At 45.7% G+C, this 16,607-nt stretch overlaps 1 protein-coding gene across 1 annotated transcript in view; it reads right to left on the bottom strand.

Annotated features, from left to right (window-relative positions):
• Positions 1–3,575: 3,575 nt before the first annotated feature.
• MAP4K5 (mitogen-activated protein kinase kinase kinase kinase 5) overlaps positions 3,576–16,607 on the bottom strand; it is a 34,220-nt gene continuing 21,188 nt past the window's right edge. Inside the window, exons 16-32 of the mRNA XM_082284093.1 lie at positions 16,363–16,407; positions 15,370–15,412; positions 14,576–14,786; positions 13,999–14,096; positions 13,856–13,897; positions 13,069–13,153; positions 12,872–12,951; positions 11,512–11,578; positions 10,456–10,570; positions 10,265–10,323; positions 8,833–8,936; positions 8,285–8,462; positions 7,066–7,134; positions 6,561–6,653; positions 5,925–5,995; positions 5,625–5,680; positions 3,576–4,230 (exon numbers count right to left, since the gene is read on the bottom strand). Of these exons, the coding sequence (XP_082140219.1) occupies positions 4,143–4,230; positions 5,625–5,680; positions 5,925–5,995; positions 6,561–6,653; positions 7,066–7,134; positions 8,285–8,462; positions 8,833–8,936; positions 10,265–10,323; positions 10,456–10,570; positions 11,512–11,578; positions 12,872–12,951; positions 13,069–13,153; positions 13,856–13,897; positions 13,999–14,096; positions 14,576–14,786; positions 15,370–15,412; positions 16,363–16,407 (1,504 nt within the window). The 3' untranslated portion in view covers positions 3,576–4,142. The remainder of the gene's footprint in view (positions 4,231–5,624; positions 5,681–5,924; positions 5,996–6,560; positions 6,654–7,065; positions 7,135–8,284; positions 8,463–8,832; positions 8,937–10,264; positions 10,324–10,455; positions 10,571–11,511; positions 11,579–12,871; positions 12,952–13,068; positions 13,154–13,855; positions 13,898–13,998; positions 14,097–14,575; positions 14,787–15,369; positions 15,413–16,362; positions 16,408–16,607) is intronic.

Raw genomic sequence — 16,607 nt, 5'->3', positions numbered from 1 at the left:
CCGTTTTCCTGCAGGGTTGGAAGAGGGAGCTTTCCACAGGGTCTGTCAGCCTCAAGCAGCGCCCTCACCTCCCTCTGGCACCTGGAGGTTTCCCTGGAACATCTCCCCACTGCACGGTTCCAGTATCTCAGGTATCTGTCACTGAATGGGCTCCTGCCAGCAGCCACACCTTTCCGTCGAGCTTTTCCATCCCTGACCTTCCTGTTGCCTTTCCTGGTGCCCCCGTCTGGGTCCCTGGATCATCGTCCCTTTCCTCATCCCCGGACCAAGGTGGCCTTTTGTGGTGGTAGTTGCTTCCAATATTAGATCTAAATGTAAGTGTGGGCATCCCACTCCATCTCACACTTCCTCCCTCCCCAGTCCTTTCCGGAGGTGCTTCCCCACTCAGAACAAAGATCCACTCATTATTTTTCTTCCCAAGCCACATCCATCAGGGATGTGCAGTCCTCACGTTCCAGCTGCCAAGACTGACCCCCAGAGATAACAATCTTCTGCAGAGAAGGAATATTGCTGTGCACTTATTTACCAGTGACTGGCAGTTCTTTGTGTTGCCCAAAGGCACATTCATTACATTATTTTTCCAACCTCCTTCTCCCTCTACCTCAGCAGATCCCTGAAGATCTGGGATACATGTACAGCACCTGAAGCACCTGCAGCAAACAGCCAAAGCCTGAGAACAAGGTGTAAACTGCTCTAGATCCTGCCGAGGCTGAGTCGTGTGTTTTCCGACTCTAAGCAGCCCTTTGAAACCCACCAGGCCCTGCTCTCCTCCCAGGAACAAGGCAGGCAGCCTCTGCTTTTCCAGCCAGCCAACTCCTGAGTGGTTCCTTGGTGATCCCAGGTGACTGGCAGCAGGGCAGGGCCGGGAATAATTTGCCCCAGCTACTCTGATTTCTCCCTCCTGTGCTATCCTGCTGTCTGTGCGAGCTGCTGCTGGCTCCCGGCAGTCTGCAGGACAGAGAACAGCGGCGCCAGGCCCTTCCCACAGAGGCCACAAAACCTGGAGACCGTCTGGATTCTCCCGAGATTCCTCTGACAAGGTATTGTTCCCAGCAAGTCACCACACCACGGATCAAATAAAGCAGTTTATTTGGCATAGACTGAACGGCAACAGAAATTCCTGTGGAACAAAGCCTGGTTACACAAACTGAACGAGTGCAGTTATGAGTCTCAGTTACACCTAACAACTAAACAAGGTAAAAAAAGCACATTTCAGAGTCTCCCAGTCTTGTCCTTTCCATCCAGAGACACCGTGGCTCACTGATGCGTTGTACCTTTCTTCTTTAAAGAGATGTCAGCACAATTCCAGCTGTATTTTTCACTTGCAAGGAATTTGGTTAGGAAATCCAAAGAGATTAATCCACAGACTCTCTTCCCATGCTGTTTGTACTTCCAAGAGCTCTGGGAGCCTGTTTTAAGGCTTTCAAGTCGGGTACATGACCTCGTGCATCCAAGAATTAAAACTTTGATAAGCAAGGAAGGAGGGGCTGAGCAAGCTTTTGCTTCATGACCCTCGAGCTCCTCCCATTAGGCTTTCTCAAGCCTGGTTTAAATTCCACAAAAAACAAAGATACAGACAATACCAGACTAAATTAAACAGTCAAACACAAATTATACTGATCAGAGTCACCGAGGCTGGCAGGGCTGACTATGGAACACGCAAATCTGCTCTGTGGTACGGAACAAAAGTGAGGTTTTACACTAGGAAACAGCATCTTGCAGATCATGCCAAAAAAATGCCACTGTCTATGAAACCAGCAGAAAGCATTTCACAGCATGCCATTAGAAATGCTTCAACAGCTAAAAAAGGTTTGATTAAACGAGGACTTTCCTAAAGTTTATTCTTTATGATCCAGCAAAACACCAGTCATTCGTGTCAAAGAAAAATACTTTCAGCTCGTTATTTCTGCATGACAGTGTCATGACCTAAGAGTTATTTACTCCAGTTATTCTCCATAAATATTTAGATTTTATTTACAGGTTTCTCTAGTCTTTTAGAGATCTCCTTTAAGTGTCTTCAAAGATGAAGCTGAAATTACCTTCTGTAGTGAATGAGGTAAATTAAAAAGTGTTTGCTCTACAATATCTACACCTGGTGCTTCACTTTGCCTTAATTTTTGTTTTAAAGTCTCTGTAGACCAGGAGTGGCACCATTTGAGGTTAATCACCAGTCACTGTTACCTGTGGAGAAGTAATTTCAATACTAGAGAACTCCTTTAAAAGACAAAAATCACACATCCTGCTTTTAATACTGCTGATCCAATTCCAGCTGACCACCCTTCAAGCACATTTTTCATGCTCCCTGGAGTGATTTTTAAATTTTATCTGTACACTTACTACTTACTAAGCTTTGACACAGTGTCAGAACTGAAAAGCTCGACTTAATTTGGATGTCAAGCCAGCAAGAATTAGTTTTGAATGACAGTGGCTAAAATGCTAAATGTGTGCAGGGCTATTTTCCCCTCTGAACCTTCCCAACTTGCAGCTGTCCTGAGTAACGAGACATCCCTGAGCCATCACGTGGGCCCAGACAATTCCCTCCGTGTTAAATTATGGATCACGGAGCCCGATGCCAACGCAGACAACACAGCACCAATGCATCCCAGCTGTCACAGCCCTTTACTGCTCTGCTCACATGACCTGGCAATTCCAGCCTCTCCTTCCTAGGCAGCAGATCTCAGGAGCTGAACAGGTAGCTGCCTCCTGCAGCATTTTATTAAAAACCCCTTCAATTCAAATGTTTCTGAGCTGCTACTGCATCTGCCCAAGGACTGTTCACATCAAAGCCAGCAGGGTAATGTGAGGTAGTAAAACCAGATGCTCTCCTGGAGTCAGTCTATATTTAATGGTACCTCAAGAATTTTAATTAATGAGGAAGACAAAAGGAACCGATGCGACTCTTCAATGGAGAAAGAGAAAGGAAAAAAATGCAGGTGACCAAACAGAGAGAAAGTGATCAAAGCTTGGATATAGAATACTGGTTCTTATCATGTTTATTTACACTACACAGCTGGGGCAGCAGCCATTCCCAAAGCACTGGCTGGCAGCAGCTGGAATGCTGCTCAGGCTCAGCTGTGGCTCCAGGCTCCCCTCTGGAATAGCATAAATAAACTACACGTCGTGGGCAGTTGGATACATGATACTTTCATTCATTAAGGATGATGACCTGCTACAATTTCCACTTCATGTCACAAGGCTTATCCCTAATTTATGAAAATAAAGCATATATGTTTTGTACATTTTTATATATATATGTATAAATATATATATAAAAAATACACACTGCCAGTCAACTTCACACACACACACACACACGGATATTGTACTCAGCCACCCAGGAGCAACAAGTCTGATATCAATATTCTACTTTTTGTACACACACCCTACTAGGAAGTAAGAAAATCCCTTTTATGGCAATTCTGCAGGCAGAAAAATCAGTACAAAATACTTTGTTGTACAAAAATGCATTTTTTTTTTTTACAAGATCACCCAACAAGGTAACACACCCCTCAGTAATGCACTACATCCCTACAAGGAAAAAGAATCATCAAATCTTTATACAATGGTAAAAAAAAAAAAAAAAAAAAAAAGTAAGCTGCTCTGCAACCTTCCTTTGCTAAAAGTTAGACATTACCCCATCCTAGCAGCAGATTAATAAATAAGGATTAAATAGTCTATTATACAAAGCCATACCCAATGGCAGATTTAAAACCAAAAAGCTTTGCAGATACTTCCACTTCCTACACAAATCTTTGTTTTATTAAGAATAAGACTCAGTATAAAACAGGGCAACAGCCAGCACTAGATCTGTATCTACAGAATAAAAGGAAAATCCAAGGGAAGGAAAATATTTAACAGTTTATGGCACCTTTACTGCAGAACATGTTTCAAGGCTCTGTTTCCCTAGAACTAATGAGTAAAGGGCTCTTTATCTCAGCTTTTATTAAGCAAACTCGATATAACCAACCACACAGTGGCAAGAGACAGAACCAGCTGTTCCCAGCTGCAAAAATGGATTGATTCCCACCCCAAAAACCAACACAATTCCGGTGTCAAGACAAGAAACGGCAAGTCCCGGTTTCCTGGCACTCCTGGGTTCCAGGGTGGCCAATTCCCTCTGTTGTCTGGTGGGTGAGTGTTGCTCAGTAACTGTTTTCATGTCCAGCCAAGATGTAGAGGTTGCTGTGAGCTGTGGGGTTTTCCGTGGGCCTGCTCTCCAGCACAACCACTCTGCAGCCAAACACAAAGGGGATCCACGTGGTTAGGGGCAAAAAACAGCTCCTGGTGTAACTCCTGAGGAGGAAACTCAGGGGTTTGTACAGACTGGAGATGGAGGTTCCCCAAAGTATCTTGGGTGTTTCACTCTTTTAACAGTTCCCTCAATTTCCAGCATCACTTCTGATAAAAACACTGAAGGACGAGATATAGTGGAAGGGTTGGAACTGGATTATCCTTCCTTCCAACCCAATCCGTTCTGTAATTCCATGATCCTGTATATGTTTATCCCTCCTACATCTTATGATAAGCATCAGCCACTAACCTCAACAATTCTCCTCCCTCCTAAATATTACCTGATGAGCTCATAGGGATCACTCAACCTCACCTCTGCCTTTGTCCTGCTGGATCACGATCCTGTGAGCTGCTCTGGAAAATTATTTTCTCCCCATCTTGGCACACTGACCAATGCTGGACTTTGACCATCAGCTGGTGTGGTTGGGCCTTTGACCTCCCCTCTCCCTTCCAAATGCTGAGCATTTCTCTGTGCCAGTTCCTGTTGTTTTTAGGATTAAACTTATCTCTGCTTTTTGCTTTCCTCAAAGAGTTTTCAAAAGAAGTCTCTGAAGAGCCTCTGTCCCTGATCCTCACCTCTGCACCCGAGCAGTTCTAGGGTGATCCAAGGTAAAAAGGTGATTCCACATCTCCTTGCTGGAATGGCAGGAAAGACTCCTGCTCTATTTGTACAGAGATGGAAAATACAAACCAAAGGGTTTGGCAGTTCCAAGGCCAGGTGAGGGAGCAGAGATCAGGGATTTGAGAGCAGGAGGTGTTCAAGGCTCTGAGCCACCTGGTCTAATGGAAGGTGTCCCTGCCCAGGGGTGGAACAAGATGACCTTTAAGGTCTCTTCCAACCCGAACCAGTCTGGGATTCTGTGGTTGGAAGTGATTGCTGGACTCATCCCTATCTATTCCTACATTTATCCCTCTGGCTGGCTGAGAATCCACAAGGGAACATGTCCAGCCTGGAGCCTGGGCCAGCTTCTGCTCTCCAAACCTGGGGACAGCTGGAAGGCTTCAGTTGGATGTTATGGATAATGTGTGGACTTGGATAACTGTGATTAAAACCCAAGTGGGCTCTAGTTTGCTCTGCTATTTCTAGACCGGCAAAGATTCTCTTTAACAGAGTGCTGCCAAGGTAATTCCCAGCTCACCAGGACAATCCAAGCCAGGAGCAGGCTTTTCCAGAAGAGCACTGGGCACCCTGCAAGCCAAGAACATCTCTCCTCTGTCCCTGACACTTGGTGCCCACAGACAGAGCTGTGCTGGGCTGGAAGCCAGGCCCAGCTGGGAACTAGAAAAGCTGGTTTAAATAAAACAAAAGGTTTCTGTTTCTGCAGGGAGATTACCTGTCTGACCCCAGCAGGCGGAAAACCCTGGTTTCATCGGATATCTCCTGGGTCACCTGCAGAAAAATGCAGATACTGAGATCCATTTCAACAGCAAAATGCAATTTATTGGTCTGAGTTGGAAGGAAAGAAATGTTCAAATGCAATTTAATGCAAAGTACAGGACTGAAATGGATAAATGGATGTTAAGCATTGTGGAACATGAACATTCTCACTTGGGAAGCAGAGAGAGAAGCCAAAGGATCCAGTGGTAAATAAGAACAGGAGGAAAGACACCTGGAGAGGCTGGAGATCACTTACTTCATCTGACTTGAAGCTCTTGCCCTGCATCCCATGTTTCCAGAAGGCCAGCACGCTGTCCTGAAGGCACACTGCAAAAAAAGGAGCACAAATCACACCCCATTCCCTGGATCCTTGTTTTCCTAATGCCTCTGGAGAGCCCTCCAGGAAGTGTGTAAACAAACACTGCCAACCAAAGCCCTGTGAGTTGCTGGAAATGACACATCACCTGAATTATTACAGTTACTTCAAAACAGATGATGGAAAATGGGAGTTTTCCATTTAGGGACAGAGAGAGCACAGAGCTGCCAGCTCTGAGTGATTGAATTCTGTGATTCTGAAAGGTTATTACAGCAGAAATTCTTGTTTGACAGCTACAGTTCAAGTTTTAGAAGCAAGGCTCCTGTCCTAGTCTGAAGACAGCAGCTTGAGAGTTAAGATTCAAATACTATTACCCTGACTATAAAAAAATGGATGTGCTATTACTTGAAATAAAATCTTAACTTTTAGAAGACTAACACAGATTTATGGATTACTAAACCACTTTTTCCTCCCCAAATTTTGTTCTCATTGCTATGGAAATGACCAGAAACCAGTCAGGCTTTCAACAGTGAGTTCTTAAACCCCTGAGAGACACCAGAGAAGCAAATCACTCACCCACTGACTCGATGCAGAAATCAAAGCTCAGCTCAGAAGCCAATTTCTTGCTTGACTTCAATTTCCCTTGTAAATTCACTATTTTCACAAATTCTCAAGAGAAAGAGAAAAACCACCATTAAAACCCACTGCTGAAAAAGATTTAAGTGTAAAATACTAATTTAATCTTTCAGGCACAAAGAAATACCCAAACTTAACATCTACAGCATTTGCCTAAAATGAACCCAAGAGCATCTTTCTCTCAAATACAGGAAACTTTGTACCACTTGCTGTGGTTTTAGACTCTCCTGACAGAGTGATGCACACATGAAGAGGGGAAACGGAATCACAAAAACCAGAGTGAAATCCCACTTATCCAAACTATCTTTTTTGGAAATATTACAACACAAATTAATAACGTAGGGAGGAAAATGAACTCGTGGTGGAGTTAAAATCAACAACTGTGGCAACCCAAGTTTTGCACGAGGTGTAAGTCAGTGATCCAAGAGAGTTCTGTGTTACTCACTGTCCAGGCAGACCAGGACAGTGTCTCTTTCCAGCTGTGTCACGTGAATGGCATCCAACTGCTGATTGCCTGGGGAAAAATAAACTGGATTATTTTCTATTTTACAGCACATCAAAAGACTCAGCCCCCCCCCCCCAAGCTCTTTTCATGGTGATATTTGTTACTCTGATATTTTAAAGGCTCTAAGATCCCAGAATGTTCTGGGAGAAGCACAAAGCTCTCTGTTCAAAGCAGGTATTTAATAGGAAAACACAACTTTTACTGGATAAAATACATTTCATGCTGCAGTTCAGCACAGCTTCCTCCATAGAGAGGCACCACAAAAAACAAAAGGAACCATCAAGGGAATTATAATTCCTAAAAATCCTCTCTTTTCCCATAAATCCACATCTGGAAAGATTATTGTGATGATAATAAACTGGTTTAATAGGTTTTTTTCTAGTTTTTACTAATGAAGTTGTTCCTAGAGCTGCTAAAAAGCAATATTTAAAGATAAAAATAACCCAAATCTGTAATTTTTAAGAGCCAGCTGAAGATAACAACCCTCCCACAAGGGCTGGAAGATGGACAGGAATCCATTTCTGGGAGTTTTAATGCAGGAAAGGAGAAGAAAGAGCAGGATCCTGGGAAACAGAATGGAACCACAAAGGAGAACCCAATCAGCAGGGTCTGATCGGTGTTTAAGGAAATTTAGAAAATAAAAGGTGTTTTGTAAGGACAGTTTGTACTGATGTGGGCAGGTCAGCACAACACTGAGAATCCCAGAATCACAGAACAGCTGGGACTGGAAGGGACCTCAAAGCCCATCCCATTCCACCCCTGCCATGGGCTTCCACTAGCCCAGGCTGCTCCAAGCCCCATCCAACCTGGCCTTGGACACTGCCAGGGATCCAGGGGCAGCCACAGCTGCTCTGGGCACCCTGTGCCAGGGCCTCACCACCCTCACAGCCAGGAATTCCCAATTCCCAATCTCCCATCCATCCCTGCCCTCTGGCACTGGGAAGCCATTCCCTGTGTCCTGTCCCTCCAGGCCCTTGTCCAAAGTCCCTCTCCAGCTTTTCCTGTTGGCTCCCCTCAGGTTCTGACAATCTGGGATCAGCTTCCATCTGCTTTAGGCAGAGAAGCTGCCAATCCTAAAGGGTCTCCAAATGACTGCAAGGAAGGGATATCCAACATTCCCAAACAACAAAGTAGCTGGAAGAGGAACCCAGAGGCTCACCTGCCCCGATCTCTGTGAACCACGAGGACGCAGAGTTCAGGTTGATTGTCTCGAACTGCACCACCTGGTTGGGCTCTGTGCCCTTGGAGATGGCCACACACACCATGGGATACTCCTGCTCTGGGATCACCAGCATCTCAAACACATTCAGGGGGCTTGGCAGGGGGAAATCAAAGTGCTGGGAAAACAAAACATCATCAGGCCTCTGCGAATTTGCTTTTACCTTGAAATGACTCTGCAACAACATGCACAAAGTATAAATATACAGAATTTTTACTGCTTCTGAGAGCGCTTTTGAAGGCTGGGCAGAGGTGGATCATGGTCTGTTATTGCCAGTGCTGGGCTTGATCCAGCACTTAAATGACTTTTATATTACTTAAATTACTTCAGTCACAAGATTTTCTGAGTCAAAATGTGTCCAGCCAGACTTTCAAGTGCTCACAACCCACAAAAGGCACCAGACCGAGGTGTACTTTCCATCACAAACTCTGGAAAGGTTATTTCAACAACTGTATAATTATTCAACTAAACTAAAAGTAAATGCTTACCTTTATTAACATGAATTTCTGCATTGGCTCATACCACTGGAGTAGAACAATTCCAGACTGCAATGCACCACACAGGTACTTGTGGCCTGTGTATGGATTTCGTACTATATAAAATAAAAAAACCCAGAAAAGAGTAATTTTAAAGCCCTGCAAGTTCAAAGTATACTTGAAAAAATAACCCTACAGCTATCTTTACAAATGAGTTAAGAAATAGCATTATAAAATCATACCATGGCATGATTAGGCTTGAGAGGGACCTTAAAGCCCATCTTGTTCCATCAGTTTCCCACTGTTGCCTTGTGGCTTCCCATCCCAACATCCACAATGATTAATATTGTGCTACATTCCAGATAAATTCAATTACAGCTTTAATTAATAACCAGTTGCATTCCTGGAGTCCCAGTTCAGAGGCCACACGCTGAGTGGGCAGAAAAGCTGCAGTGCCTCTCCCTGGGGCTGTGGGAGCCAGGAGGGAGAGCTCGGGGTCAGACTGGCCTTGAAATCAAGCAATTCCCAGGCAGAGAAGGTGGGAAGCTCCCAGGGAGCTCTGATAGCTCATGGAATACATGGGACAGGATTTGGGGGTGGCTTTTCAAGCTCAGTTGGGCACAGGAGCAGCCTGACTTCAGGAATTATTTGTAAATGTGGCTGTTGTGGGCACTTCAGATGAGCTAAACAGGATCTCCAAGTGTGCAGCTGAACACTTTATATTCATTTTTAGGGCTGGAAAGGTACAATTTGCAGATGTGACACTTGGGGATGTGGGTTAGTGCTGGGCTGGGCAGTGCTGGGGGAATGGATGGATGATCTTAGAGGGCCTTTCCAGCCTTAGTAATTCCATGACTCTGATTTCACACAGCACCAGGGCCAGTATTGGAAAGGACAAACATTCTGTAGGCAGCCCAAGCTGAAAATCCACAACTTCACAAGCTTTAACCCCTTCTGTGCACTTCAAACTGCACTGATGGCTTTGCCCTCCCCGGGCTGCCAGAATTTTTATTCCTACTGATCCGTTCTTGGTGGAAAATATTAAAGTTTTCCTCACTACAAGTTGGAACTGGATCACACCTTGAGCCAAGGTGACAAGGGGAAAAGGCTGTTTGTGGATGTGCCAGGGGTCTGGGAAGAATTTAATCCCAATATCCCATCTATCCCTGCCCTCTGGCACTGGGAAGCCATTCCCTCTTGTCCTGGCACTCCAGGTCCTTGTCCAAAGTCCCTCTCCATCTTTCCTCCAGCTTCTTCAGGCACTGAAATGCCCCAATTAGGTCACTCTGGAACATCTCCAGGCTGAACTACCCCAGTTTCCTCAGCCTTTTGTCTGAACAAAGAACTAACTCCAAGTTTCTTACAAAGAAATGAATTTCAGACATGCCATGGCCAGGGACAAAGGCCAGGGGAATAAATGGCAAAGCTGAATTTGTCTGCTCACCTATACAGCATTTGTGGCATCCTTTTGTGTCAGGGATCTTGGTCGTTAAGGCAAATTTCCTGGAACAATAATCACCAAAAAATGCATCAACAACAGATGTCAGGGCCCTTCATGCACCAACTCAACAGCCCCAACACAATTTATGGCTATTTTCACTTATTAATAATTTTCTGTAAGTGAAAGATTTGTACCTTGGTAATATTTTGTCAGGAAATCTGTGGGTTTGAATATGAGCAGCTAATCCTGTTTTTTTGGCTTGTTCAAACAATGCTATTAAATTATGGGAGTAGAGCTGGAATGTTTTCCCTGTAAGAGAGAAAAGCAAAGGTGACATCTCAGCCACTCCTCCAGCATAGAACTGCAAGGTTCAGGAAAATGGAGGTATGGAAGAATTACCTTCTAAAAGAGGTGTCAGGTAGGTCAAGTCCAGATATGAAGAAAAAGAAAATAACATAAAAATGATAATGAATATAGAGAAGATCAGAGCTCATTTCATTACAGTTAGTTTTATGCAAGTATTTTTAAAAGGCTGTAATTATAAACCAACAATTAATTATATCAGGATATTTTCTTATCTATAAATCAAGACAAGTGTTGTAATACAAATTCTGCATGTTTAAAGGCACAGTGCTACCATCAGCCTCCATCCCACAGTGCCTGATTCCTGTCTGGAATGTTCTATTCAGGACAACTGATTGCCCAGGAATCAGTGTATCCAAGCAGCAAAACTGCTGGATGAGCAGTACTTGAAAGCCACCTCATTGTCCTTCAAATGGACACAGATTTTGTTTTAGGACCACAGAATCCCAGAATGGTTTGGGTTGGAAGGAACCTTAAACCCCATCCCACCCCTGCCATGGGCAGGGACACCTCCCACCATCCCAGGCTGCTCCCAGCCCCAATGTCCAGCCTGGCCTTGGGCACTGCCAGGGATCCAGGGGCAGCCCCAGCTGCTCTGGCAATTCCAGCCCAGCCCCTGCCCACCCTCCCAGCCAACAATTCCCAATTCCCAATCTCCCATCCAGCCCTGCCCTCTGGCACTGGGAAGCCATTCCCTGCCTCCTGTCCCTCCAGGCCTTGTCCCCAGTCCCTCTCCAGCTCTCCTGGAGCCCCTTCAGGCCCTGCAAGGGGCTCGGAGCTCTCCCTGGAGCCTTCTCTTCTCCAGGCTGCCCAAAATACCTTGTGTTCAAGCATGACTTTAAATGTTCCTGTTTGTTTATAACTGCAGTCATTTCTCCTCTGTTTACACTCACCTGACAGGGACATTAAGGTGTTGTTGATAACGTACAGCCAGGTGCACTTTCGGGGAAATAACTGGAAAAAAGAAAAGAATTCCATTAATAGAAACATACAGGAATTTTCTGCTGTGATTTTCCCTGCCTGCTCCACCTCCACCACCATTCCTGCAGGGATCCACACTGGAGAAAATCCCATCTTCCTGTTTATTCACTGTTTTGGACCCTTAGCCCTGCACAGACAGACCATGGAATATTGGAGTAAGTGTCCAAGGCCAGGCTGGACATGGCTTGGAGCACCCTGGGAGAGTGGAAATGTCCCTGTCCATAGCAAGGGGTGGGACTGGATGGGATTTAAGTTCCCTTCCAACCCAAACCATTCCATGATTCCAGAACACTTTGTCCTGTGTGCCACTCCCATGTGCAAAGTAAGAAAAGAGGTGCAGGAGAAAGTGTAGAGAGAAGATCCAACTGCTTGGACACAAACCCTGAGTATCTCCCAGCAGTTTCCTATTTAATAGAACAGCTCTGGCTTTATTCAGTATTTCCACTGAAAAGCTACAAATGGAATAAAAATATACTCCTGGAATTGGGAGCTATTAACCTTGGAGAGACAGGAAGCCCTCTGGAAGATGCAAGCAGAATTAGAAGTTGGAGAAGCAGTTCAGAATGTGCATTTGGAGGGGAGAAATCATCAAATGGATAAAAGGAAATGTGGGAACAAGTGGTGTGGCAGAAGCCTCTGGGGTCTGAGGTGGTCACACCTGACCTCTGCCAGCTGGGAATGCTCTCCTGGAAAAGGAAACTTTGTTTGAAGTGCACTGAATGTTCTCCCTACCCACCACTGGCACAGCCAACCTTTCAGTGGGATACAAAAAAACCACGTGGAAAAGCCCAGAGAAGATTGTTAGATGAAATAATTTAGGAAAACATACAAGGAATGAGATTCCAAGAACATCCTGACTCTAAAATACCAGATTTAAGACCATGACTGCATGAAATGGCTTTGGAAAGGGTTAGAGATCCCAGGAAAAGCTTCTTGGGGATAACAACAGCAGCTGAATTCAGCGATTGAGGGCTTTGGTAGCATCCAAGGAGCTGCAATGTGCCATCTAGTGGGGATGGAACGGAGGGACAAAGGACAGGGAACTGTTCTCTAGGAGAAGAAGATTTAACAGCAGAGTTACACAAGCAGCAACTAAAAAATACAGGTAGGTCAGGGAACAAATAATTGTCAGGTTTTCATTACTGGCTTTGATGGGAATCATTTAAGCCCCAGAGCCTGGTATCTACCTTTTCCCTCCAAAGCCAAACTTCAATGCTTCATAATATCCCCAGATCTATTCCGTGTGTTCAGCCCACCAGAACTCACCTGTTCCATGGTTGCTTCATGAAGTTCATTCAAGTTTAGAGTGTAGATTCCTTCTTCAGTTCCAAAGATGATGTACTGATCTAAGAAATCAGGGAAAGGAATTATTCCCTTCCCACTTTGGGAGGTTTCAAATGCAAACCTAAAATAAGTTTACAAATTGATTTCTTTCCCCATCACCAGACCTAAAATAACTTTACCTTTAGTATCTGGATGTATCCATGAAGTTGCACAATTAATCTTCAAAGGACAACCATCAAATACTTTGGAAAAACAGGCTCCCATCTGAAAGACACCAAAACTGAAACCTGAAACGAATTTAGAGTGTAAGGAGTTGACTTCCTGGCCACTCACACGCAGCTGAATTACACACAGCCTTCCACTGCTTTTAATTTGAATCCATGGACATCCAAAAATGCAAAGGGGGCTCAAAATGGTATCAACAGCTTTAGTACCTACTGGGTAAGAACAATAACCCTGGAGGGATTTAAAATCCATGTGGATGTGGCACTTGGGGACATGGGGCAGTGGTGGTCTTGGCAGTGCTGGGGAATGGTTGGACTCGGTGATCTTAGAGGGATTTTCCAACCTAAATTATTCTATAATTGTAAGACTATTGCCTATTATTTATTGAATATAACAAACATGAATATTGAGTGCTTATAAAATGGCACATGAAGGGAAAACAGGCAAAAACACCCTCTCATCACTACCACCTTTTCCCACTTCTCTTCCTAAGCAGGGGCTGCCACTGGAGATCACAACTCACAGAGCCAGGGAAGCCTCCAACCCTTCCCATCCAGACTGAACAGTGACTGGAAGGTTTAAAAAAATGGAAACAAATAGTGTGGATTCAGTACTGGAAAAGGAACTGGCTGTGAGATGCAGAAAATCCCCCCAGATGAACTGGTGCCTTATTCCAGTATAAACCTTCCACACCAGAGAGAGGAGGTTTCCGTAATTCCCACTGCACATGGGATTTCTTACCAGCACCTTCGGAGTCGGAGGCAAACCGTTGATTGCTGGTTTCTGTGGGAAGAAGGAAAGATCATAAAACACCTCCTGTGCACTGGCACAAAACCAGCTCGAGGACACGACAGCGAGATCAGCCCCAGAGTCCCAACACCTACAGGGAAATCTCTCTTCTCCTTTTTCCGTGGCAGTTGAGGGATTTGTCCAGGTCCTTCTACATGCTCCTCGATGTGTTTCAGCATCCCATTCCCATTGCCTGAAAAGGAGCCCAGACATGGTTTGCAGCTTATTTGACACAGTGAAATAGAAAAATCTCCTCCCCTGTGCTGAGCAGGAGGGGAGGAGTGAGCTCTGACATTCCATAAGCACATCTCAGGGAGCTGAACCCTTCCCAGCACAGCTGTCCCTGCTGAGTTACACACTTCCCGTTATCCAAACAGTCCCTGGAACAAATTCCACTGAGAATAAAGCTGTGGCGAGGTCCTCCCCACACATTCATTGTTTTTCTCCTGCTCCTGCAGGCAACACAGTAATGGGATTGACTGGCTGAGTGTCCTTGTTTTGGGAAGAACATTCCCACCATGAGGCACGGCTCTAATAAGAACCACACACGGAAAAGGGAAAACTTCACCTCATGATCAGCTTGTTTTAAAGTATTATCTAGGGAATAGCTGGCTCTGGAAGCAATTCCTTTTCCAGAGTGCCAGTCAGCTTTAGGACAGGTGAGGCATTTACCCAGGTCGCTGTATCTGGCTGTGAGCAATCCAGGGCTGCTGATGCTGCTGGTCATCCCCATGGGGCAGGAATCTGCCTGGGGCCCACAAACTGGGATACTCTGTCTCCTGTGGGCTGCTGGGGCTCTGTTCTGGGAGTCTGGGAAGTGTTTTATTGTCTGGCATCTGTCGTCATCTGGGAGGTTTTCCTCGGGGTAACTGTTCATCCTCGGCTGCAAGGAACCAAAGAGGGGAATGGTTACTTGGGAAATGTTGGAGGAATTGGGAACAGCACCTGGGAAGAATAAACTTCAGACAAGTTGAATTCAAGTCAGACTGCTCTGACATAAAAACATGTCAGCCTCTGAAAAGTGTGTGAGGTTTTGGGCACCGCAATATAAGAAAGATAAAAAGCTCCCTGGTCAGCAGGAACAGGACTCAGGGAACAGCTGGAGCTGTGCCAGGGGAGGTTTAGGTTGGGTATCAGGGAAAGGTTCTTCCCCCAGAGGGTGCTGGCACTGCCCAGGCTCCCCAGGGAATGGGCACGGCCCCGAGGCTGCCAGAGCTCCAGGAGCGTTTGGACAGCGCTGCCAGGGATGCCCAGGGTGGGATTGTTGGGGGGTCTGGGCAGGGCCAGGGGCTGGGCTGGGTGATCCCTGTGGGACCCTTCCAGCTCAGGAGATCCATGATTGTATGAAAATAAGACATCTGACAGCAGAATAATTTCAGAGGTTCCTCTCTGATGGAAAATCACAGGCAGAATGCAGAAGAGGCCATCCCAGGCTGGCTAAATCCCTTAAATCCCACATTTCTCACCTTGGGAGGCAGCGGGGGCGGCCCAGCTCGCTTTAGTGTCGATCTGCAATGAAAAGGGCAGAAGTTGCCTGAGTTAAACCAAACTCAGAACTCCTTGAGGACTGGAAACGAGATGAACCAGAGGCACAGAAAAGGCAGAGCAGAGCTTTGCACACACAGGGTTAAACCAGAAGTCCAAGAGCAGGGGAGAAGCTCATTAATCTCGTTAGAAGTGTTGGTTTTTAATAAACTCCTTTCACAAATATCAATGTTATAGAGCAATCTGTGAGGAAGGATATTTGAAGTTTGCCAATCAGTATACATTCAGGAACTGGATCTCAGGCTGGAGGGACTTTGGACAAGGGCCTGGAGTGACAGGACAAGGGGGAATGGTTTCAAGATGGAAAAGAGTAGATTTAGGTTGGATATTGGGAAGAAATCCTTCCCTGTGAGGGTGGGGAGGCCCTGGCACAGGGTGCCCAGAGAAGCTGGGGCTGCCCCTGGATCCCTGGAAGTGTCCAAGGCCAGGTTGGACAGAGCTTGGAGCAGCCTGGGACAGTGGAAGGTGTCCCTGCCCATGGCAGGGGGGTGGAGCAAGATGATTTTTAATGTCCCTTCCAACCAAACCACTCTGGGATTGTGTGATTCCAGTTTGCAGCCTTGCTGCTGGATCAGACAAACATCTGAGCACCAGAGGAGCTGCACAGAGCTGTGAGGGTCATCTGCACGTCCCATCACAACCAGCCCTTGCTCACAGCTGATGCATTAACCAACATAAAATCCGCTTTTAAGCGTTAGGCACTTCCACAGGGACTCTAAGATAACTCAGGAAGGAGAGCAGGAGAGAAAGCAGAGCTCTGGGATTTCTCCTGAGGATCAGGGAAGGAGCCAAGCGCGTGTTAGGCCTGGGAGAGCAGCCAGCCCTCACTCGCTGGTGAGTGGCAAAGCCTCCTGCAGCATTTGGAGGGAAGAGGTTTGGGAGCAGAGCAACTGTACAGGAAAAGATCCACTCACTCTTCAACATCTTCACTCCCATCGCCAAATTTTGTGAGCAGTCCCCTAAGGCAGAATGTTTATAAAATTAAGAGCTCTGCTCTGAGGTCAACACGTGCAACTCAACCCATCCCTGATGTCACTGAGTTTCACAACAAGCATCTCCCAGCCCTTTCCAAAAGAAATAATTCTCTGCACTAAGCCCTTTTCCACTCTGTAAGGTCCTTTCCTTCTTCTTACCCCCTAAAAATCACTGGATCTCTCTT

This window comes from Coloeus monedula (genome assembly GCF_965178545.1).
Source record: "Coloeus monedula genome assembly, chromosome: 6".
Lineage (NCBI taxonomy): Eukaryota > Metazoa > Chordata > Aves > Passeriformes > Corvidae > Coloeus > Coloeus monedula.
The sequence above is the reverse complement of the archived record's forward strand: the minus strand, read 5'-3'. Positions and strand labels throughout refer to the sequence as shown.